The sequence below is a fragment of the Mus musculus genome, chromosome 2 (assembly GCF_000001635.26).
Source record: "Mus musculus strain C57BL/6J chromosome 2, GRCm38.p6 C57BL/6J".
In the NCBI taxonomy this organism is placed as follows: Eukaryota; Metazoa; Chordata; class Mammalia; order Rodentia; family Muridae; genus Mus; species Mus musculus.
The window spans coordinates 68,723,806-68,748,967 of record NC_000068.7 but is presented as its reverse complement, the minus strand read 5'-3'; the positions used below and the strand labels follow the sequence as shown (position 1 = coordinate 68,748,967).

General features: G+C 38.8%; 1 protein-coding gene across 5 annotated transcripts in view; it reads right to left on the bottom strand.

Annotated features, from left to right (window-relative positions):
* Positions 1–435: 435 nt before the first annotated feature.
* The window catches only part of 4932414N04Rik (RIKEN cDNA 4932414N04 gene), a 91,742-nt gene continuing 67,015 nt past the window's right edge, over positions 436–25,162 (bottom strand). For 4 of the 5 annotated variants that reach the window (XM_006500335.3, XM_017319307.2, XM_006500336.2 and 1 more), the window contains 11 exons: positions 19,907–19,977; positions 19,366–19,483; positions 17,718–17,902; positions 16,810–17,017; positions 16,009–16,124; positions 12,339–12,465; positions 9,441–9,655; positions 7,381–7,600; positions 4,523–4,734; positions 3,381–3,591; positions 436–628 (listed from right to left, as the gene is read on the bottom strand). In XM_006500335.3, coding sequence (XP_006500398.1) covers positions 599–628; positions 3,381–3,591; positions 4,523–4,734; positions 7,381–7,600; positions 9,441–9,655; positions 12,339–12,465; positions 16,009–16,124; positions 16,810–17,017; positions 17,718–17,902; positions 19,366–19,483; positions 19,907–19,977 — 1,713 coding nt within the window. In that variant the 3' untranslated portion in view covers positions 436–598. The remainder of the gene's footprint in view (positions 629–3,380; positions 3,592–4,522; positions 4,735–7,380; positions 7,601–9,440; positions 9,656–12,338; positions 12,466–16,008; positions 16,125–16,809; positions 17,018–17,717; positions 17,903–19,365; positions 19,484–19,906; positions 19,978–25,162) is intronic. The other variant, NM_183113.3, reaches the window with a different exon arrangement.

Genomic DNA, 25,162 nt, shown 5'->3' with positions numbered 1-25,162 from the left:
CCCTTCTTTCACATTGGCTTTCTGGACAGGGAAGAGACTAGGCAGGCAGAAATCGAGGAAATGCTTGCCTGTCCCTCTGGGGCTATCACCTCTGCAAACTTCTGCTCAGCAGTTCAGTTTGTTCCCTGGCATCTGCAGCAACCAGGAGTGGGCCTGTCTCCACCACTGGTCGCTTACAGGTCACCTCTTTAGGAGCCTTTCTTCAGTCATTGCAGTATTTCTTTGCCTGGCAAGGAGTCCAGCAGCAGTATGGGGGAAGAGTGCTCAGGGAGACCGGAGAAGAGCTAGTGACTCTTCTATGGATACAGGGGTGGGGCGGGGAAGAACAGGGCAATCCAGGCCTGCTTTGCCCTCCCTTCTTTCTTCTGTGTGGCAGCACACCTACTCACAAATAGAGGTGAAGAGAGATCAATAAATGGAGAATAACTAGAAACATTTACATTTTCACATCTTTTATTTTATGTGAGCAGCAAAAATATTTAATGTATGACATCAGCAGATCGAAGGGAATGGAAGCCATTTATTATTTATGATAACTTATTTCAGAACTGATTAAGCTTAATTTGAGCATTTCAGAAACGTACCATCTTTGTCTTCTCTAATAGTGGTAGTGTAACTGCTGCCATGTCTGCAAAAAATTAAAATAATATTTGTAAGACTTCTGTTAAACAAGAAAAAGTATTACAGGAATGATACTGAGAAAATGTGGCCTTTATTCATTGTGGGTGGGTAGGGTCAAGAGGTAGGTAGAAGTGGAAGGGGGTATCACAAGAGATAAGGTATGCTTAGAAATGCTATATTGACACCTAATATTTTGCATGTTAATTAAAAGCATATAAAATTGGCAAAGGAAAATGTGACCTTTGAAAAATCCTCTAGAGACCTCCTCTACTTGGAGAATAGTTTGAAAGACATCACCTAAGTCAGACCAGATAAACACAATTATGCTTAGAGGTATAGATTATTTGTGGAATGTTGCTAAGATCGCTTTGAGTAACAACTGCAATTAACATTTGCCTACTTTTTATACACCGTACTGTCGATGTGGCTTCATTATTTCGGTACAATGATTAGTCAACTCTTTATTCCAAATGTGTCACTTTATGATTCTTAGCAAAAATATTCCCTTAAAGGAAATATAATCTGATAATTTACCTTAGTAAATTAAAAAATTCAATTTTACCTTTGGAAAATTAATAAGTTAATGTGCTCTGTGACCAATTTTCAAAACATTAAATACAGAAAATAAGAAACTATTATTGTCATAATGATAAATGACCTCTGTTATTTGTAATTCTGGGAAAATATTTAAAATATTATGCCACCTGGATTCTAACCAAAGGTTTCAGCAATGAGTTTACTTTGAGTAGTAACAGGAATACAGGCTGGAGGCACAAGCGAAGCTTGAATTTTGTTGCTCTGTGACTCCCTCACAAGGAAAACCGGAAGCAGGCTTTAACAGGAACGTTGGCCCCTCCCACTGACTGAGCACACCATTCCACTTAGCTGTGAAGTGTGAAGGTGCGATTTGGACCACACTTTTAAAGGAGAAGAGGAAGAGAAGGGGCTGGCACAGATGTGGTCCCTAAGAGCTAAGCTTGGTGGCAGATTCAGAAGGCTCAAAGTCCCAATCAGAGTTAGGGCCTTCAGGTGCATTCTTGTTCTCAGTGCCCTACTCTCATCAAGTGTGTTGGCCTTTCTGCTTAATTAACAAAGGCTTTGGCCTTCTGGTTATTCCTGAAATTCTTTTCAATGCAATAGCATTAAGAACTGGTCTGAGCATGGGCAGCAGCCCCCATACACTGAGTTAGCTTCCTCTTGCTACCTAGCCACCTTCTGCTTTCATCCCCTGCTGCTGCAACCAAAACAATGGAAGAAAATGTAGCTGCCTGGGGTCTAATTGATGTGTGAGTGCGTTTGTTTATTTTTCCCTTTTATGATATTCAGTTGCAAAACTTGTTAGGAAGTTTTAGACTTTAAAGATGCCAGTTAGGGGAGAAAGAGAGTTGAGGCCCTTAGTTAATATGAGTCTACGGCATTTTCTGAGATCAAGAAGATCCTGAAAAATAGGGATCAATTTTTACTGATCGAAATGGCTGTTTTAATAACAGCATATACAGAATTTAAAAAACTAACTCTATTTTTTAAAAAGTATTTTTTTAATAAATCATCCTAGATCAAAAATTGTGCCGATAGTAGATATTCATCTTAAATTGGGTCAAGCATTCTGTTTTCTTACTACTCTGCAAGGGACATCTGTGTGACCATTGCAATAGGTTTTGATACACAGACAGTTACTGAAACTTTAATAAAAAATTAAAAATAAAAATTGTAACAGCCCAGTAGTTGTGGTGCATGTTTTTAATCCCAGCACTTGGGAGGCAGAGGTAGGTGGATCTCTCTGATTTTGAGGCCAGCTTGGTCTCCAGATAGTCAGGGCTACACAGAGAAAACCTGTCTCAAAAAGCCAAAACAAACTAGAACAAAAATTCTAGGAAATGTTAAATTCCCCTAAAATGACTATGTCCATGTTTGCAGCAGCATGAATATTTTTCAAAAAGAAATAAGTTGTAATCTTAAAAAAAGCTTTCCATATTTTTAGATTAAAAAATCATTCCTATTTCAACTGCAAAGGAAGTGGAGATAGCATGGATCACACATGAGACTGGGGATAGGAAAAATACAATTTGGGTTTTTAAGGAAGTAGCGATCGAAAGGAATTATAGAACTGTAATCTTAGCTCCAAATCCCCCGATTGAGGGCAAGGTACACAAAGTTAACGAACTGCACTTTGAAACATCCTATCTGGCTTAAGAAAATCACCTTCATGATATTAAAGAGTGTACAGTAGTGATTACATTGAACCAAACCTGAAATCAACATGTGGTAATTAAGACAGAAATTAAGGGAATATTCTTAGCTTTCCTTGACTTTGTAGGTATAGACCCTTCATAAAAAGCATTTCTCTCAGATTCCTTTAAACTTGAAACGTTCACACAAGAGTAATCGTTTAGATGTCAAGCTTGGGGTGTTGGGGGAATACCCTGAACTTGAGCTAAAGCAAAGTTAATTAGGATCTTAGCCAATCAATCCCTTTTTAAGTCTTCCTGTGACCACAGAAAAAATATTAAACTTAGTTTCCCTACAGCCTTTAAAGACAGTTCGGCATGCTTCGGCAGTCACATGTATTGATTCAAATTAAGAAAAAGTTATTTGCTGAAAGTGAAAGCTCTGAGGATTTATAAATGTGTAAAATTGATTTTCTATATTGACACACAATTGTGATATTAATTTAAGATATGTAAATTACATCACCAAATTAAAAGCAAGAGTTATGACAGACAAATGAAAGCATAATCAAAAGGGGTAGCGCCACTGACCCTGCATAGGTAGCTATCCACACTCTCCACAAAACGCCATGGCCTGGAGATTGGCGGCGTGAAACTTCTGCTGTGTTCCAAACTGTTGCAGCACTGTCCAGATCCAAACCCTGGAGCAGGGCTTGTCGTTGTATACGTGTTTAGCACAGAACTATAAGCCTCCATTTTAACAAAGTTCCTCCTCACAGACTCATCTTGCCTGTCCTTAGACCTGTGAAGATGCCAAAGGCAAGCATAAGTGCCTCATTTTCCCTTGTAGGACGCCTTAAAAATGGGGTCGGGGTGGGGGAGTAAATGACTTTTCACCTAACAAGGTCTAAACATTGTAACTTTGTATGGTTGTGATTTAAAGTGGAACTGGAAAGAACTATATGTCTGGATTCCAAACTACAAAGGAAACCAAACAAAGCAAGAAGTGACTGTCGCTGATGTGTGGCTTTGCAGGTTTCTGTTGGAATGGCCCTACTCTAAGATTTTTGATGGTGTGATTAGAAATACTTGTAATTGCCAAGGAACTGTGTAGATGATGTCTGGGATAACTCTTTTTTTTTCTAATCCAAGCTAAAACAAACTGAAGCAGCTTCTCAGACGGCTCATCTCCCACTCAACAACGCACCATAGGTGTGGCCCAGCCATTCTGTCTCCACACCGCCTTCCCAATGAGCATGAAACTGTTTTAACCACTTTTAAATTATGGTTGTCTTTACCTTCATGGTAACCTTCTCCTCATGACTTCACACAGAGCAGAAAACCATAGGAAAACCCTCTATCTGTACAAGCCCTCTAGTGGGGACACCAAGTAACACAGTTGAGAGTTAATTAACAAAGCATTGGAATGTGGCCCTGGTGTAGCTCTAGTACTACTAGACCCCTGAACTCAGGTATCATAAACAATAGCTATTTAAAAACTCATGCTACAAAAGAGATACAGTATAAAGGAATTGGGTGGAAAGTGCCATGCAACCCGAACTTGGGCAATAAGAGAAACTACTTTGAGCAATTTTTTAAAAGCTCATTTATAAACATTAGTTTCCATAATTATATTCTTTAGCTTGATTTCACGTCATAAAACATCATGAATGTCTTTCAATGATAATTATTTCTCAGACACACACATATGTATATATACATATATTACTTACTTGAGTTGGTCATAAGTTAATGGGCTTGTCATCTGTATCCTTTCAGGATGTGGCTCCTCATAGCGTTTTGGTTCTGCTTTACACGAGGCTTGATGAGTTACTTCTGGGTGTTTGGACTGTAGGGTTGAAAGTGTGGCTTTCTGTGGCTTTATGCGTGAGGCATTATGGTGTCCTACTTTGTCATAAGAAGTTTGCTGATTTTCTTCTCTTACCTGAAAAAGATTTAAAATATATGTATTTAAATTGTGCTAACAATACATGTATGTGCTTGCTTTCTATAGTTTCAGGCCAGTGATTCTGAATATTTAAATATGTGAATACTACAGCTTAAAATCACTCTCATGTTATTGCCATGGAATTAGGTATTTTTGGAAAAAAATGACAGAATGAGTGAAACACATGAAGAAAGAATAATTTAAATTAAAATCATTTTCAAAATATGTTATTCTCTGGACCTATAATATAAAGCCATATGTGCTTCAGAAAGACTGACCTGAAGGTCATAAAGACCAATGGAGAAAAATGATGCAAAAGCCATGTGAAAGGGAATGGCCGTTACACGTAAGCTACAAGACACTGCAGAGGGGGGATGGAGAAGGATCACCTCCAGGAACAATTGTTAACTGAGCTGGGATCGAAATGAACTGAAGCGTGTCCTTAGGGAGTGAGCTCCTTCCATCCTAACCAAGTCACCACACGTGTGATCTGCCCTCTCTGTCCTCCACACAGCCCTCACAGTGAACAAGGAAATGTCTTTGAATTTGTAAATTATAGTTTGCTTCACCCATAATAACTGATTATTTGACAGGGTTGAGTGGAAATGGGCATAATTTTCAAGGGTGAGAATTATATAAATTTTGAACAGAAGACATTTCATAACAGTAGTTTAAAGACCTATCATTCTTTAATATTTGTACTGTTTGGTTTTGTGTGTCAACTTGACACAAGCTAGAGTCATCAGAGAGGAAGGAGCCTCAGTTGAGGAAATGCCTTTATGAGATCCAGCTGTAGAGCATTTTCTCAATTAGTGATCAGTCAGGGAAGGCTCAGACCATGGTGGGTGGAGCCATCTCTGGGCTAGTGGTCCTGAGTTCTATAAGAAAGCAGGCCAAGCAAGCCAATGAGGAGCAATTCAATAAGCAGCACTCCTCCATGGCCTCTGCATCAGCTCCTGCCTCCAATTTCCTGTCCTGTTTGAGTTCCTGTCCTGACTTCCTTTGGTGATAAGCAGCATAGAGTCATGAGACTGGATAGGAAGTGTAAGCAGAATAAATACTTTCCTCAATCTACAAGGAAAGTATAGGTGTTCCCACATGGGTGTTCTACCACCCTACTGCAAATCAAATTCCTCAGCATCCAACAGCAACATGCAGAGAAAGCAGACATGTTGGAAATATACTACATGGGATTCTACCCTCCCATTCTAACTGTTTTTAATCAAATGTCAGTGGAGAAGAGAGGATCTGACCTTTTCAAGATTTTTCTCAAACTGGAGATTGTGAAACATAATGATTATTGTTTAATCCACTAAATTTGGGTAATTAAAATAAATTGGCAAATGATGGCTCTGAAGATATTATAGAATTTAGTCTCTTTTAAAGAAGCCCATAGTAAGTAAGAGTAACTTATTAATGACAATGCTAGTGAGAAGCAACATAAAACCATTAGTCACCAGAACTGCCAAGTAAAAAGATTTCTTGTCAGTTTTCATTCTAAGACTTTAATCAAAGAAATTATTAAATACACTAAATTCCCATTAATAAATATGCAACAAGTGTTATTTGTCACAATTAAATTGTAGAACAATATAAAGAACTATTAATAAAAAATGAATTGGAGTTCTGAAAAAAATAGATATTTTAATTATGTATTTCATTGGCAAGATTCCTCTTGGAATCCCAGAGGATGTAGGAATATATACTCATGAGACTGCATAGGAGAAACAGAATTCATATTTTCACATTGGTTGTGATTTGAAGACTTTATATAGCTCATCATTGAGTCATCATCATTTCAAGTAAAAACAAGGGAAAAAAACCCCAAAGATTCCTCCATTTTGACAATTGAAATACTTGATTAACAAAATTACTTTTAGTGGTAGTCATGACACACGCCTCTAATCCCAGCACTCAGGAGGCAGAGGCAGGTGAATCTCTAACTTTAAGGCCAGCCTGGTCTACAGAGTGAATTCCAGGACAGCCAGGACTACAAAGCAAAACCATGTCTCAAAATGAGAGAGAGAGAGAGAGAGAGAGAGAGAGAGAGAGAGAGATTATTTTATTATAAGATTATGCAGTAGTAATCACACTGAAAAAAATTGAAATCAGTATGTGATAAATGAGACAGCCATTAAAGACATTTTTTCTATTCTCTTTGGTTTAGCAAATGTACAGATTTCATAAAAAGCTTTCCCAGGGAAAAATGTGTTCTCAGATTTCCTTAACTGTAGGCATATGCATTAGATACTCAATATGATGTCAAACATGGGATGCTAGGGAAATATATTGAGACTACTATGAACCTGAGCCCTAACAACACCCGTTAAAAATCAGAGCCAATACCTTCCAAAGTTTACCTGTAATGACATGAGTCAATGGTAGTTTTCTAAGATTTAATTTCCATATGCCTATAAAGATATGCATCAGAATAAATATAAATACCTCATGACTCAAGTGATTATTTGTTGTAAATGCAGTCTCCAAGGAGTTTTAAAATGTATACAATCGGTTTCTTTATTAACACAAAATTGTGAGGTTAATTTAAGATAAATGAGTTAATTAAATCAACTCAGTATGCCACCCAGTTAAGAACACAATTGTATAAGACACCTGAAACTAAAGAAAAACAGCACAACTCACCCTGTTTGGGAAGCTCAATGAATTCTCAAAGGTCTGTGGTCTTGAGGTTGTCATCAAGGGTTCTCTTTGCAGGAAATTTCTGCTATATCCCAAACTGTTGTAGAGCTGTCCAGATCCAAACTCTGGACCAGAGCTCATCATGCATGCGTTTGATGTAGAAGTATAAGCTTCCATTTTATTAAAGTTCTTTCTTATGGGCCCATCTTGTCTGTCCTTAGACCTGTGAAGATTCCCAAAGGCAAACATAGTCTTATTGTTACCAAGGACCAGCCTCATCTTTGGAGAGAGGTTTTTGAGGAAGGGGTATCTGGGAATTGAGAAAGAATGACTCAATGTCAAATTGTGGGTTTCAAGCTGATGGTCTATGTTCTGCTAGAGACAGTTTTCCAGATAACTCTCTACTGAGACAGCTCTCTCTTGCAATTCCAGAAACTCTCTTGGTAGCTGCTCTCTTGAAGATCAAAATCCCAGTCTTTCATTTACATATCACTTTAGCCATTATCCCAGAATCAGCATCCCATGACCCCAGCAACATGCTTCTTTCAAAAAGACAGCAAACACATTTTTGTTTTTATCATTGCAGATAAATTCAGATAGTTGCCTGGTTTTGTAAGCACAAACAATAAGATAGTTAGGTAAGATCTTGCCCTGAGATTACCATTCTTACCATGTCTGGGTTTAACCTAGCTCTGTCCTAGGCTGACCTTGAACTCAGGAATCTGTCTGCCTTTGTATTTGCCTGTCTTAATAATTTCTGACAAGCTGGGTCCCAGTGCAGGCTTCTTTGTTCTTTTAGGTCTGTGACGCTCCTTATACAATTCACTTGCATAGTTGAGAAATTATATACTTTTGAACTCATGTTTTCAGAGTTCCTTTCCATAGCCTTAAGCGCTATACTGAAGGTCCCAGCATTTACCATTTTGCTGAGACATTAGCCACACCCTCCCATTCTGGACTGGTTCTGTCACTGATTACTATGGAGTCATTAGCCTTGGCAGAGAGGACATTCCCCGATAACCTAAGCAGGGAGACTATTTCAGGAAGGAGGAGTAGAAAGTTATATATTAATTACAAACAAGCCTCAATCACAGGAATTATCAACACTTCTGGAGGCTCATGACCTCCTGGCTCTGTTCCAGGGGCAGGAAACCATGTCACACCATTCCTTCCACATGGCCAAACAGGACTCGGTGCCCTTTCCCATGAAAGACTTCTAACAATGGCAAAAGAGCAAATAAACATTTTTCCCCAAACAACCTCAGAACATTGAAGTAGAAATAATTGTATTTCTGAATTCCAAACTAAAAAGAAATACAATGCAGGGGTCAGGGGAATGGCTGTCACACATGCATGGCTCAGCAGGTTAAACTGCTACCTGCTAAAATGGCCCTTGTATCTGCCAAGAAGCAGTGTGAAATAACTGCCCATGAGCACTTCCTTGATTATAGTGGCAACTAAAACAAAGCTTTATACACAGCTCATCTCATGCTTACCAAGTCTTCAGGAATGGGACCACACCTACTCACCCTTCCTACTGGACAAGGGAGAAACTGTTTTGTCCACTCTTAAATTATGCTTGTCTTCACCATCATGCTAACCTACACTGCAATCCTGACTTCACACAGCACAGAGTAACTTAGGAGGACTATCCCTACAAATCCTCTAGTGAGAACACCAAGTAATACAGTTGAAAGTCCATTGGCAAATGTTAGAATGTGGCCACCTGTGCAGAACTCGTACTATATATCTTGGCGCTTATGTTATCATACTCAGATAACAGTTAAACTTCTAATTCATAAATTCATAGGTGTTCTGATCTGAAATTTTACAAGAGTATAACTAAACAAAATGTACATTATGGAGATATTGTGGGAAAAAGCACTATGCAACCAAAACTTGGAAAATAATAGCAACTATTTTTGAGTGAGCATATTTTTTAGAAGTTCACTTAGTAAGATATTGTTCCAAAATTGTATTTTCTAGCTTGATTTCACACAATGGAATCTCATCAGTGACTTTCACTAACAACCATTTTTTTCAGAGACAAATGACTGACTTGCCTTAGTTGTCCTTGAGATGGTGAACGTGTGATTGGTACCCATTCTAGACAGGGATCCTTATACTGTTCGGGTTCAGCTTTACAGAAGGCATGATGAGTTCTTTCTTCTGAGTGTTCAGATTCCAGATCTGTACATCTGTATTCCCATGGGCTTATGATCAAGGTATTGTGGTTCCCTGGTATGTTATCAAGAGTTTCTTGATCTTCTCTTATTATCTGAAAGAAATTTAAGAAATATATTTTCTTTTAATTGTGATAACAATAAATATGATGTGTTTGATTCTTTTTGTTTTGGGCAGTAACTCTGAACATTTAAATATTTGTGCATTTATGAATGTGTATTTTTGTTTGTGTGTGGAATTGTCAAAGTGAGCCTGGTGCACTGGAGGTTAAATTCTCTATTGCTGATATGTCTACTCCACCCTAAATCACTATGTCAGTGCCCATGGAATTAGATATTTTGAAAAAGTCACAGGATAAAATAAATGTGTTAATAATGAATAATTTTTATTAAAATAAATTTCAGAGTATGTTATACTATGGACTTAGTATATAACATTACAAGTACTTCAGAGGACCCCTGCCAGATATCTGGTGGCTTTTAAAGCATCAACATAAGGAGATCAAGGCCACAGAAAAGCTGACACAAAAACTGAGGGTGTGTGATTGTTGTTAAACAGCAGCTACAAGACAACCAGCAGAGGGAGAATGGAGAAGAATCACCTCTGAGAGAAACTGTTGACTGAGCTGGGATCAAAACGAACTGAAGTGTCTCCTTAGGGAGTGAGCTCCAGCATCTTAACCAAGTCACCACAGGTGTGACCTGCCCTCTCTGTCTTTCACATAGCCCTCGCAGTGAACCACGGAATGTCTTTGAATTTGTAAATTATAGTTTGCTTCATCCATGATACCTGATTATTTGATAAGGTTGTATGTAAATAGGACTTATTTCCGATGGTTGAATTATATACCATTTTTAGGACATAATGTAACAATACTTTGAGAACCTGTTATTCTGTAATATTCATTCCACAAATGTTGTCATATGGAAAAATCTCAAACTTGCTTCTAATAAACAGATGTGATAAGATTCGTGTCTTGTGACTTCCAACAGTAGTTTAGAAAGTACTTTGCATCAATGTCATCACTGTATTGTAAGGGCATCAGACTACAAGGAAAGCTTAGGTGTTCCTACGTGAGTGTTCCAACACCCTCGTTCAAACGAATCTACTGCCAGCATCTAATGCCAATATCCAAAGCAAGCAGATACATTGGGGAATAGTGCTCCAGCCTTCTATCTTTTCAGCCTGTTCCAACTGAATGTCATGGGAAAAGAAATGGTCTGCCCTTGTCAAGATTTTCTCAATCTGTAGATTTTAGAGTGCAGTGAATGTTGTTTAACCCAATAAACTTTGGAGAATTGAACAATAAATTGTCAAATGATAAACATGAAATTAACTGGTGTAGAATTTCATGTAATTTAGTCTCCTTTAAAGAATGTGATACTATTGAGAAAAGAAGTTTCATGTCACATCCTTTCAATTCAGATTCTTACAACTCTGTAAATGTTCTTAATTTTAAAAAAAAAGATTAGAAACTATAGAATAATGGGAAACAGGTATACATACAATTTCTAGCACAGTTGGTAAATGACATTACGTGGAGTTAATCATCCACCACCTCTGATATTATATTCTTTCTGTTCAGTGTTCAGCAATGAACCCTCCAAGGGTTCTTTGGAGGAAGAAATACAGCATACATATTCAATGTAGGACTGACTTTATTGTTACTATTATTGTTGTAGTTATTATTGTTATTAAATACTATTATCAGTGTGGAATGTGACTAAAAGTGTAATCACTGGATTTTATTTGGAGCTGGCAAAATAACTGATATGGGAATTCTATAAATGACTAGATTTCATTTTACTATTTACTATTTTACGTTTACATATGCTAATTTTCTCAATTAAATTATCCTCTAAAGTTAACCTCATATTTGTGATATGGAAACAATCATACAACATTTTAAAGTGGGAATTTCTGGGTTTGTTGGAGACTTAGTTGTGTCATGTGGTGTTTTTCTGGAAGCTGCCTGGTGAAAGAGCATGTGATGTTTCACTAGAGCAAACACTTGAGAGGACATGTGGTGTTTGGAATAAGTGTAAATACAACCCAACAGACCGTGGATGACACTGTGGCATTGGTTTTCCTTGCAACTCGTTGCTGGTCTTCGTTGGGCTTCACTGCTGCTGGCCTTTCCTGAGACATTCTTGCCTTGGTTTGTTTTGCTTTCTTCACTTGTGACTTCATGGAGAGAAATGCATCAAAGAACTTCTTGTGGTATTCTGGTTGTTTGCTGTTGCTGCTGCTGCTACACACCCATGCCTAATGGGCAGAGCCTTGTGGTTTCTTCTGGATCTAACCACTGCTACTGATTTGTTTGGTGTTTGCTCAGTGGCCTGGACTGTTGGTGCTGGTTCACGTTTGGTGTTTTGCTAGGGGACTGGAATGCTGACAATGAAGATTGGAATCATCCCAAAAAACTATTTCTAAACAGGTCCACAACTCCCATTTCCTATTAACTTTTCTTTTCCCTTACCTCTGGTGAGTGGGGGGGATAAAAAGGAGGTTGAAGAATCATTATTAAAATAGGTTTTGAAAAAATCTAAGCTGATACAATGTTGCTTGGTTTTGAAATATCAGCTATGTTTTGAGACAAAAGAGAATCAATTGCTTGTCTTTTTTTATAGAACTTATATAGTTTTATAGAAAACGGACAACTTTTTCTTTAATATCAACTTGGTAGTATTCTTAAAACATCTCACTTGTTGTTAAAGTATTGAGGGGTTTATTTATCAAACTGACTCTTTTGGGTCCCCTAACTCATAGAAAAGTACCTCATGTTGTGGTTCATCAACTGGAGTATTCTTTTCAAATTGCCTGGTGTTTGAAACTTCAAAGAAACTATGCTCTCCATTTTCACACACAGTTGATGTTTTTGTTGGTTTAAAACGTTTTTTCCTTCTACAAGAATGTAAAGATTAAATTAGTGGCAACTTTTCCAGAGTAAACATAAAGCATATGTTATGTGTAAACACATAAAAATCAGTAAATTATGATTCTTACTTGTTCAAACTAACTTTTTTGGAAAGTATTTAAAATTAAACTTCAAGTAAATAATATAAAGGAATTTCTATTTTTAATTTTTTGTTAGATATTTTATTCATTTACATTTCAAATGGTATCCCAAAAGTCCCCTATACCCCCCTCCCCCGCCCTGCTCCCCTACACACTCACTCCCACTTCTTGGCCCTGGTCTTCCCCTGTACTGGGGCATATAAAGTTTGAAAGACCAAGGGGCCTCTCTTCCCAATGATGGCCGACTAGGCCATCTTCTGCTACATACACAGCTAGAGACACAATCTCTGGGGGTACTGATTAGTTCATATTGTTGTTCCACTTATAGGGTTGCAGACCCCTTTAGCTCTTGGGTACTTTCTCTAGCTCCTCCACTGGGGACCCTGTGTTCCATCCTATAGATGACTGTGAGCATCCACGTCAGTATTTTCCAGGCATAAAGGAATGTCTTAAGACACTCACAGCATGTAAATAGCTCACACTGGGGCCAAATGATGAATCAGTAGATATGGAACTTTTTGTATAAGTCTCATGAACTGAATTCAGTCCCCAGAATCCACAAAAAGGGAAAGGGAAAGATGAAAACTAGCATCATGGCATTGTTTTCCTACCATGAACATACACACACACACACACACACACACACACACACACATACACACACACGAATAATACAAATGTTTTTATCCACATTATCTGTCTGTCTGTCTATCTATCTATCTATCTATCTATCTATCTATCTATCTATCTATCTATCTACCTATCTATGTATCTTCTGTCATCTATCATCTATTTGTCATCTATTTGTATCTCACTATATGTCTATCTTTATATGTATCTATATCTACATTTATATATCTCTCTATCTGTATCTATCTTATTTCTATATATGTATATCTATCTATTGTCAGCCTTCCTTTTCTGCTCATTTATATCCATGGAATCAACGAGGTCTTCGTGGAAATATTGGAAAATACCAAATATGTACTGAGTCAGATCTTATTTCTATTCTTTATTCACTAAACAATATAGTACCATGAATTCTGCTTAAAACATGAATTATATATAGAACTATGGATTCTCTCCACTGACTGATAGCAAGATCCAATTGCTGCAGATAACAGCCACGCAACTCTTTGAACTTGAAGAGATTGAGATTGAGAGATTATTCATGTACAAAACTTCATGCCTGTGCTCTAGTCTTGGTATGGAAAGATACTTGGCAGGTTAACAAAAGATAAACATAAATACCAACTCAGTCATATAACCTTTAATCTCCAATGATGCCCCCTACCTGCAAATATACTAGGGCAATAGTGGCACAGAGTTTGTAGAAGTAACCAACCAATAAAATTGACTTAAGGTCAACTCCGTAAGATGAAACCTATAACCATCACTACTTTGGTCACCAAGACCTAGAAACTAGATAGCCCAGAGACCTAGGGTGAAACCAAATATTATTGGTCTTTTAAAAAAATAGGGATAAAATAATTCTTAATGGTATTCTGCTATACTCATAGATCAGTGCCTTATTCAGCCACCATCAGAGACAGCTCCTCCTGCAACAGATATGAACAGATCTAGAGACCCACAGCCAGACAGCACACAAAGGGGTGGGGAGAGGGGGGCAGAGAGACAGAGACAACGAGAGACACAGAGAACATGCGTGCAAAAGAGAGAGACAGAGAGACACAGAGACAGATAGATAGATAGAGAGGAAAGAGAAAAGTAACCAAGAGATGATAAAGTTATTGATAAGCATGACTATGTAATATGTAAATAGTATATTGTTTGTACAAAGGACTAGAATATACATAGTGTTGTAGTTTGGAAAGTGTTATGTGTCTGTAGATTTGAGAATGAAGACTTGGTCAGAATCTGGTGCTACTGATTAAAGTACTATAGTCCTTGTGGACATGGGAATTGGCTTGACAAACAGGCTCTTGCGGGGAGTGTGATTGGATTCTACCCTGATGCCTCTTCTGGGTCTTTCTGCTTCCTAGTCTGTGGAGATGTGAACAACATGGGGAAGCAAGCTAGTGCTGTGACGGAAGGTATTACCCTCTGCCATGCCTTCTCTACCAAGATTGGCACTATTGTTTCAAATCATGTTGTAGAATAAAATCTTCCTCCCTTAAGTTGCTTTTATCAGGTATTTGATTGGAGACATGACAAAAAGTAAAGTGCATGGATTTGGGTTTCTGCCAGGTTTCCTCAAATCCATGCCGTCCTGATGCCAAGGTATGAGTAAGAGTGTAGGTATGTGGGACTCATTCTGTACCCACCATGGTTGTTTTCTTCTGGGTAAAGTATGCTTTGAAAACCAAGTAAAAAAATCACATAGAAAGTTTAGTATTTGTACACTAAGGAGAGTTATAAGCCCTTTAGAACTTGAATTTAGTCATCACTTCAAGATGAAGCCACAGACAGTGTCAATGAGATCTGTATTTTCCCCAAAAGAATGTTTCATAGAACAATCATAACTGTCCTTAACTGAGGTGGCAGGTTAATGTCTCTTGGATGTCCCATAGCAGCTACATGCTTCCTTTGTACCCCACCTGGTGAAACAAAACACTATTTTTTTTTTAAATAGTGATAAAGTGACTCTTAATGGTATGCTGCTGTACTTGTAGATTAGTGTCTTATTCAGCCACCATCCCAGAAGTGGGTTGGGGAAGATATTTGAACTGCATCTGTTTCCCTTTGAAGAGCTCTGAACAGTTTCCCACACTTTCTTCAAGGATAGCCAAATGCTGCAGCAGGTCACTAGGGATGTCTACACGCCCAGCAATTTTCTGACTTCACCAGGTTTTGTTCAGACAAAGGAAAAGAAGAACATAGACTACAGCTTCTTCATAGCAAACGTCTCTCACTTCATTTAAGAGAAAGATCCAGAATGCAGGAAAAAGCCTTAGCTCACATACCCCAGACAAATGAATACAAACATATGTATACATGCAGACAAAGGGACACACAGACAGACATGCATGTATTAGGTGCATATGGAAGACACCTAGAAGATGGAATGTATCTGACTGGTTTATGTTGTATCTGACAAACAGAGCAAGGGGATATAAGCAGATTCAAGAGACTTTTGATGTGGTTAAAAGCCAGCACTGAAGAGAGATTTTATATTGAAGTGTTAGCTGAAGGAAAAGAAGAAAACACTTTCAGAACCAAACTGTAGGGTTGATGAAGAGTGTAGCTGAATATGAAAGACTTGACTGCTATTGTTTCAACATTATTACAGAGGAATGTAGCCTTGCACAAATGGTTTAAGGTTGTTGTTTAGAACTTCTGAGATAAATTTTAAGCCACGAGAATTCAGGTAAGAAAATGCAAATACAAAATGGATTCTTATTTTGCTTTTCATACACGCACAGGGTAAAGAATGAATGCTTAAACAGCTATGAAATGCTAAAGTCTTACAGAGTTTTCTCTTCAGCTGATTCCAGACATTTCTCCTTTTTTTGATGCAGCTCAGATTGTGGAGACAGAATCGACTTGGTGAGTGCTTTATTGAAATCTTCATTGTCATCCGCAGGCTTTGAAAAGGTGGGAAGTTAGCTTTTAAAAATACAGAACTTGCTCTGTCTGGGACCTCACCTCTTTCTCACAGGTTTAGGAATCTAGGCGAATTCTCTAAATGTTGTAAATCATGGTAAATGATTCTCTAAATGTTGGGAATCAAGCACACAAATGCAAGCAGAGGGCTTTCCCTAAAACAATTCAGATTAGTTGACATTTTCATTCTTTTATACTGCTGAAATTTATACAACAAAACACATCTCTTTTTAATTTGTGCTTGTTAATAATGGTTTTTCTGGTTGTGGCTGCATTTCATGCTAGTCCTAGAAACATTCCACTTTTAGGCAATGCCTGCTCCTGACTGTGTTTTATGTGCATGCATTCACACAGGAGTGTGCCTTTTCAACACTTCAGAAACTCTAAACACAGCCAGGGTTATGGCTCTGCAGATAAGAGTGTGTTTGGCCAAGACTGCCCAACCTAGTCTTACTCCCTAGGGAACACTTTTGAAAGAGATAAGGGGCTTCCCCAAGTTGTCCTCTGTCATCAACATGCTTGCTGCCCGCTGCCCCGCAAAACCCTAAATAATTAAAAATGAAAAATTTAAAATCTTTTAAAAACTAAACAATTCACTAGTTTGCACATCAGTAGCTCAGACTATATTACCCAGAGAGGGGAAAAATATTTAATAATACAACTAACCGCATCCAGGTGGGCTATTATGGACTGATTTGCGGGCTGTGGGCCTGAAGTGGAAGTCAGCATGTTCTCTTGGGTAAAGAGGCTTTTCGATCGTCCCTTGCAGGGACACTCAGAGGCAAACACAGAGCTCAGCAAGTTTAGTAATGCAGTGTTGTGCTGAGTCAGCATGGCAAACTGGGACATGACCTCCTTCATCTTCGATTCAGTCCTGTAAAGAGTGAGAAGGCAAATAGTATCTCATTGCTCCCACCCCCCCAATCAACTCATTAGACACAGAACTTGGTTTGTTTGCCTCCTGTAAAGCATCACATATCGAAGAAAGAATTATTTGGAAGTACATGTGAAATACCCTCTACTTCATGCCATGTTAATATTTTCCTATGATTTGAGTGTGCCTTTGTGAAAAATAAAAATGTTTAAAAGAACTGTTTGGGTCTAGGTTTTCTCTAGTGGAAATGCTCAGGATCAGAATCAAGGCAAGTTGCCTAGTGTGATATGATACCCAGAGGAGACATGCCAGTTGTCCTTCACACTCTGACTTTACGCTACTGTATGCTAGAAAATATTCAAGTGTTCAATATTTATATTTTGGGGAGTATAGGCTAGCAAATTTGTAGGAGTATAGGTGTATTAATGAGAAATCATCAACAAACTTAGTGAAAAAAACTTCTAAGAAACCAAGATAAATATGAGACTACTAAGAGCAAGCACATGAGTACATATGCCAATAAAGGGGACATGCCCTTCTTTGTTTGCTTCCTGAAGCTCATTTGTCATCAGTGTTTTCCATGATTATATTTTTCTAGTTAGCGTTTATATCCATGATACTATTTTGTTAAAATGCACTTTTGTGAGAGATGATTAAGGAGCTGAATTAATATTCTATATGACTCTTGGGTTTTACTCACTCCATCAACTTATGTGACTGATGAAGTTTGACATAGTTTTCCAGCACCACACCATTCTCCCATGTTCGGGTCTTCATTTCAGAGAATTCCCTTTCCAGATGTTGAATTCTGAGTTCCAACTGGCTCATTACTGAAGTAGTATACATTTCTCTGAAAGCATTAAAGAAATCTCGTCCTGCTTGTGTCTGAAAAAAATTACAAAGTTTTGAAAAGAGATACTATTAAATAGTCATAATATAAATAACAGTGCATTATGTTTCTGTAGTTCTAGCCAATAATTTATCTGGAAGTTGAAATGTATGGAAATGGTAGACTGTAAAGCATTTACCATTCTTGTTTACTGCATTTAATCTAAATTATAAAAAATTGATTGATTATTGTATGTGTATATGCATTGATTTCAGCTGCTAAGTCTGAAAGAGATTTGGATATTTATTAATCAGTATATAATTATACATTTTCCTTTCTATGATAAGTGAATAAAGCAGGATGATAAAGTGATCTTTAGTACAGTCAGGGTTAAACCACAAGGCTGAGGAACTTGAGCACAACTCCCCTTCTTTGTCTTACACATGGTTATATGGGAAAAGCAGCAAGTCAAGCCACAATGCTTTTACATAGCACACAGCTTGCCTGTAAGACTTGCAAGTCCCAATGACTCTATTCCAATTAATCGAGCTTCTGTAGCCATAAGAAAGCTCAGCCAGCAAAGGCCTTACCTCATCTGAGAGGAGACTGTTTAACAGAGCTGCTGCTTAATCTAGCTAGCACATGTAAGGAAACCAACTCATGGATGCAATGACCCTACTGCACTGAACACTCCGCAGTAGAGTATTGTGGTGTCCATTCCCATAAACAAATACATAAAAGACTGCATTCTGTATTAACAGTTGGGTACTTTCAATAGACATTTATGAATTAACATCCAAGAATTATATACACCAATCCTTGACAAGGTTGGACTCTAAGGTCCTTGAAAGCTAATAAACAAAGTGAATTTAAACAAAGAAACAAAAAATGTTCTCTGAATCTGTAGCACTAGGAAGTCTGTTTTCTAATATAGCCCTGCTTGACATAGCAGCTGAATCTCCATTTCAACAACTATTAATTACTCTTTTAAGATTCCAAAAAGAAAAATACATTTCTTTGGAAACAATGCTGAATGGTGATTACTACCATTAAGTCTCCACAGTCGATATAATTAATTCTCCAGACTCACTGACAGTTCAGATCCCATGATAAATTGAGAAATGTACCGAGGGTTAAATTTCTTGGTAGATTTGCGAAACATAATAACACTCAAACAGGCTTCTGCACAGCAATATCCAGCCCATATTTGTCAGAATGGAAAAAGAAATGTAAAAATCAAAGTGTTTATCATTGAATGAAGAGAGTGAAACACAGGATATCTTAAGACTTTGGCTGAAAACAACTACAGTCTTTTCTGTTAGCATATTACTATCAGCATAGCTAATTATATGGGTTTTGTCAGCTTCTTTATAATGGAGAAGACTGGCACTAGTGGTTGTAATATAAACATCTTTATCCATAAGAATTCTATTGGTGCCTACAATATTCCTACATTCAATGACTAGAGAAAGAAACTCTCCACTTCAGTGTGATAGGAATGAATAAAATGCTGGCTTACCAGATGCCCAGTTCCTGTCAATATCTTATCTTCATTTGCTAGTTTTCTCTCAAGCTGTTCTATGGTCTCTGATTGCTTTTTGATGGTTTCTACTAACTTGAAAACTTCATGTTCAACCCTAAAAGGTAGGTATATTTCCATTAATTACTCTGAGATTAATTATAAAATTAGACAAAAAAGAGACATTTGAATCTGAATCTGATGATATATATTTCAGATGAAATGTCTGGAAAGTAGGTGATTTGGTAAATGAATCTCATTTACATCTCGGTCCGGTGGTTAATATGAAGAATGGGGTGTGAACAACTAGACATTAGTTCTTTCTTGGTTTTGTTGGAGACTGAACCCCAGGGTGTCAACCTTAAGCAATTCACATCCCTTACCTCTGAGCTGCTTCCAAAATCCTAAGTACACATTGCAAATAATTCATGGGAGACATTTGTAGAGTTCTAAACAGATACACATATCATTGTGTTTGCGTGGTGGCTTGTTGTTATTATAACTATTCAAGTAGACTCCTATGTACTGCTTTAAATCGTACTTTTGCAGGTGTCCCTTCGTCATGCTGTCACCATGTCCAGCCTCTGTCTCTGGATGCTGTGCTTCTTGCAACTAACAGAAGGAGAAAGACTGAACACATTAATCTGCTCATAGGCTCTCCATGAGCTGAAATCCGACAGGAAGATAGACAGACACCACTGAATCATTCTTACTGCATTTATGCTCTTCCTCAGAGTTGAATGAATTCTTTGTTGCAACAGGGATCTTATGGCTGGCAAAGTCAGTCTTGCAAGGAAAAGCTAGCTAACCCTCACCTTTATCTTTGCTTTTCAATTTGAATTGTTTTTTTTTTTTTTTGAGTATCTCACTATGTCAGTCCAAGCTGACCTTAAACTCATTGTTCTCCTTGTGTCCATGTCCCACACACTGAGGTCAGGCTGTGTATCTCATCATACTTTGTGCTCAAAATAAAACATTTTTAGAAATTCAGATTGACAAAGTTGGTGTTATAGGGAAAGCCAGAGGGTATACTTGTGGTGAGCATTTCTATTTTTATAGTCAAAGCACCCCTTCATTAACTGTAATTTGAAAATGTCACATATAGGAATGACAGAGCTAAACCAGTGAAATACATCAGTCTCCCGCTGGGTAACTGTGATGGTTTGTATATCCTTGGCCCAGGGAGTGTCACTATTTGGAGTTGTGGCCTTGCTGGAGTAGGTGTGGCCTTGTTGGAGTAGGTGTATCACTATGAGCATGGGCTTTCAGACTCTACTCCTAGCTGCCTGGAACTCAGTCTTCCACTACCAACCTTCAGACGAAGGCATTGAACTCTCAGCTCTGCCTGTACCATGCCTGCCTGGATGCTGCCATGTTCCTGCCTTGATGATTATGGATTGAACTTCTGATCCTGTGCACCAGCCCCAATTAAATGCTGTCCTTCCAAGGGTTGCCTTGGTCATGGTGTCTGTTCAAGCAATAAGACCCTAACTAAAACAGATGTTGGTACCAGGGGTTGGGGTATTGTTGAGATAGGCCTGACCATGCTTTTGTCTGCAAGAATGTAGATTTTGGGGCTTTGGATTTGGAAAGCACTGGAATGATTTAAATGGGGCTTAATGGGATATCCTAGTAGGAATATGGAAGACTTGGTTACTGAGAGTAATTTAAATTGTGTGGACTTGGCCCAAGAGGTTTCAGTGGAGAATTTCAATATGTGGCCTAGAGACTATTTTTGTGATATTTTGATGAAGAACATGGGCTACTTTGTGCCCGTGTCTGAAGAGTCTGCCTGAGGCTAAGGTGAAGAGACTCAGATTAATTACATTAATAAAGAAAGTCTCAGAAATGCCCATCATAGACTTTGTTCTTTGGCTAAGTCTTATGAAGAGCATTTTAAACAATCGTAGCAAGTTAAGAAAGGAAAAATATAAAAAATATGGTCCGAGTATTAAAGGGGCACCAGGAAATGAAATGGAGCCTAATCCTGTGTTCTAGGAGATAGCAGATTAAGAGAGTGGGATTTTGGGGCAAGATCCTACTCAGCTAAATTTAGATCCAAGCATGGTGGTACTCATCTTTAATCCCAGGAGATAAAGTCAGGCAGATCTCTGAGTTCAAGGCCAGCCTTGGTTAGAGAAAGTTCTAGATGAAGAAAAGCTTAAGCTCAGGTGGGGTGGTACACACCTTTAATTCCACGAGACAGGCATGCACATCTCTGAGTACAAAGTCAGTCTCCAGAGCAAGTTCCAGGACAGCTAAGCTTAGGCAGTAGAGGAGCTTGAACTCAGAAAGCTGGTGATAATGTAATATAACAAGGGGCCAAGTTCCAACCCCAGGACACAGGAGAACTCAGTGGCTTTGGCCATTTGGTTCTGGCTTTATTGTCAAGAGGAGAAGGATACTACTGGGACAATTGATACTGGTTAGCTGGAGCTAAGAAATGACTGGTGATTAACAAGAAACCAGCATCTCTGAGGTAAAATCTTCTTCTTGTGTTTTTTTGAGAGCACAAGAGTCCAGAGATAGCCAAGGTTGTACCTCACACTGCAGTTGAACTTGTGCTGGAGTCCGTCAAAAGACCCTCACTCACAAAGACCACAGAAATCGCCATTGCTGCACACTGCGAGAGGATTTTTTTATTGCTCCCACACATTGGGGAACCCCACATAGCACGCAGTCAAGAGGAGAGACCCAGAACAAAGAAAGAATATACTTTTTATAGCTTGTAAGGGGCAGATTTAGGCAACAAGGCTTGCTGGCTTATTCTCATAGGTGTAGCAAGTAACCCTTTCAGGCATTGGTTGGTTTGTACAGGGTGACAATGTAACCCTTTGGGCTAGTGACTCACTCTGCCTGCCCTTATGGTGGGTTATCAGCAAAGCAGCAGTACATTTTGAACTTATGGGTCAGCTATTAATGTCATAGATATTAATGTCACAGGGAATTCTAGCAAGGTCAGGGCGGTTTGTGGTTTTTCTCAGAATTTAGTGTGAGGCAGGGTAGGGGGTATTTCTCTGGGAACTGCTAATCTTGTTATGGTTATTTTTCTGAGAATAGTTCATTTTGGTTTGGCAGCTATAGACTCAGTCATTTTGACTGCTATGTTTCTGAAAGTCCCTTCAGAGGGGAAGGAGCTAGGTGGTCTTGAACTTATTTTGGATTCTACACTTAGTAAGGTATAAGAGTTACCCAGGTGGTACTGGGTTTGAAGGCAGGAAGGGGCCATGAAGAGCAGCTGAGGCTCGGCACTGTGAGAGGACATGGAAGACCATTGGTGAAGGTGCAGCCTCAGTTGCAGTTGATGGCCCAGGACTGAAGAGATCATGCTAAGGCATTAAGGCTTGGCACCATGAAGAGAGCCTATGAGAGGCTATTGATGAAGCCTGGTTGCAGGAGAAGACAGCAGCATATTGGAGATGCCAGTACCATGGGATGATCACCAAGAAGAGCATCAGCAGTGGAGTGGATCAACCTAGCTTAGAGTGCTACAGAGGGCAGAGCTGGAAAAGTAATGCCAGCCCCTTAGAGGAGCCCAGAAGATCATGTGTGGATCCCAGACATTGAGACAAGAAGCTGTAACATTAGGAGCTGCTTTGGAGACTCCAAGATTTTTGAGATGTCAGAGCCATAGGATAACTCCTGAAGAATGCTGCTAATAGGGAGTGGAACCAGCCCAGGTGCACTGTATCATGATTCAGGGATGAGAACGTAAGACCATGTGTACATTCTAGAACTTCACAAAACACTCAGTTGTTCCATTCTCCCAAACTCCATCTCACTCCCAATAACTTTCAGCGAAATACTCAGTAGTAGATTGCTCATGCTTCTGTGGATAGCCCCACTCCTGCACATATGTGAGTAACAACAATTAGATTATTTTTTTCTTTTTTTAAATATATATTTTTATTACGTATTTTTCTCAGTTACATTTCCAATGCTATCCCAAAAGTCCTCCATACCCTCCCCCACACTTCCCTAACCACCCATTTCCACTTTCTGGCCCTGGCGTTCCCCTGTACTGGGGCATATAAAGTTTGCGTGTCCAATGGGCCTCTCTTTCCAGTGATGGCCGACTAGGCCATCTTTTGATACATATGCAGCTAGAGTCAAGAGCTCTGGAGTACTGGTTAGTTCATAATGTTGTTGCACCTACAGGGTTGCAGATCTCTTTAGCTTCTTGGATACTTTCTCTAGCTCCTCCATTGGGGGCCCTGTGATCCATCCAATAGCTGACTGTGAGCATCCACTTATGTGTTTGCTAGGCCCCAGCCTAGTCTCACAAGAGACAGATATATCAGGGTCCTTTCAGCAAATGCTTGCTAGTGTATGCAATGGTGTCAGCATTTGGAAACTGATTATGGGATGGATCCCTGGATATGGCAGTCTCTAGATGGTCCATTCTTTTGTCTCAGCTCCAAACTTTGTCTCTGTAACTCCTTCCATGGGTGATTGTTTCCAATTCTAAGAAAGGGCAAAGTGTCCACACTTTGGTCTTCGTTCTTCTTCAGTTTCATGTGTTTTGCAAATTGTATCTTATATCTCAGTATACTAAGTTTCTGGGCTAATACCCACTTATCAGTGAGTACATATCATTTGAGTTCTTTTGTGATTGTGTTACCTCACTCAGGATGATGCCCTCCAGATCCAACCATTTGCCTAGGAATTTCATAAATTAATTCTTTTTTAATAGCTCAGTAGTACTCCATTGTGTAAATGTACCACATTTTTTGTATCCATCCCTCTGTTGAGGGGCATCTGGGTTCTTTCCATTTCTGGCTATTATGAATAAGGCTGCTATGAACATAGTGGAGCATGTGTCCTTCTTACTGATTGGGACATCTTCTGGATATATACCCAGGAGAGGTATTGCTGGATCCTCCAGTAGTACTATGTCCAATTTTCTGAGGAACCACCAGGCTGATTTCCAGAGTGGTTGTACAAGCTTGCAATCCCACCAAAAATGGAGGAGTGTTCCTCTTAATCCACATCCTCTCCAGCATCTGCTGTCACCTGAATCTTTGATCTTAGGCATTCTGACTGGTGTGAGATAGAATCTCAGGGTTGTTTTGAATTGCATTTCTCGGATGATTAAGGATGTTGAACATTTTTTAAGGAGCTTCTCAGCCATTCGTTATTCCTCAGGTGAGAATTCTTTGTTTAGCTCTGAGCCCCATTTTTTAATGGGGTTATTTGATTTTCTGGAGTCCACCTTCTTGAGTTCTTTATATATATTGGATATTAGTCCTCTATCTGATTTAGGATAGGTAAAGATCCTTTCCCAATCTGTTGGTGGCCTTTTTGTCTTATTGACAGTGTCTTTTGCCTTACAGAAGCTTTGCAGTTTCATGAGGTCCCATTTGTCAATTCTCGATCTTACAGCACAAGCCATTGCTGTTCTATTCAGGAATTTTTCCCCTGTGCCCATATCTTCGAGGCTTTTCCCCACATCTCCTCTATAAGTTTCAGTGTCTCTGGTTTTATGTGAAGTTCCTTAATCCACTTAGATTTGACCTTAGTACAAGGAGATAGGAATGGATCGATTTGCATTCTTCTACATGATAACAACCAGTTGTGCCAGCACCATTTGTTGAAAATGCTGTCTTTCTTCCACTTGATGGTTTTAGCTCCCTTGTCGAAGATCAAGTGACCATAGGTGTATGGGTTCATTTCTGGGTCTTCAATTCTATTCCATTGGTCTACTAGTCTGTCACTATACCAGTGCCATGCAGTTTTTATCACAATTGCTCTGTAGTACAGTTTTAAGTCAGGCATGGTAATTCCACCAGAGGTTCTT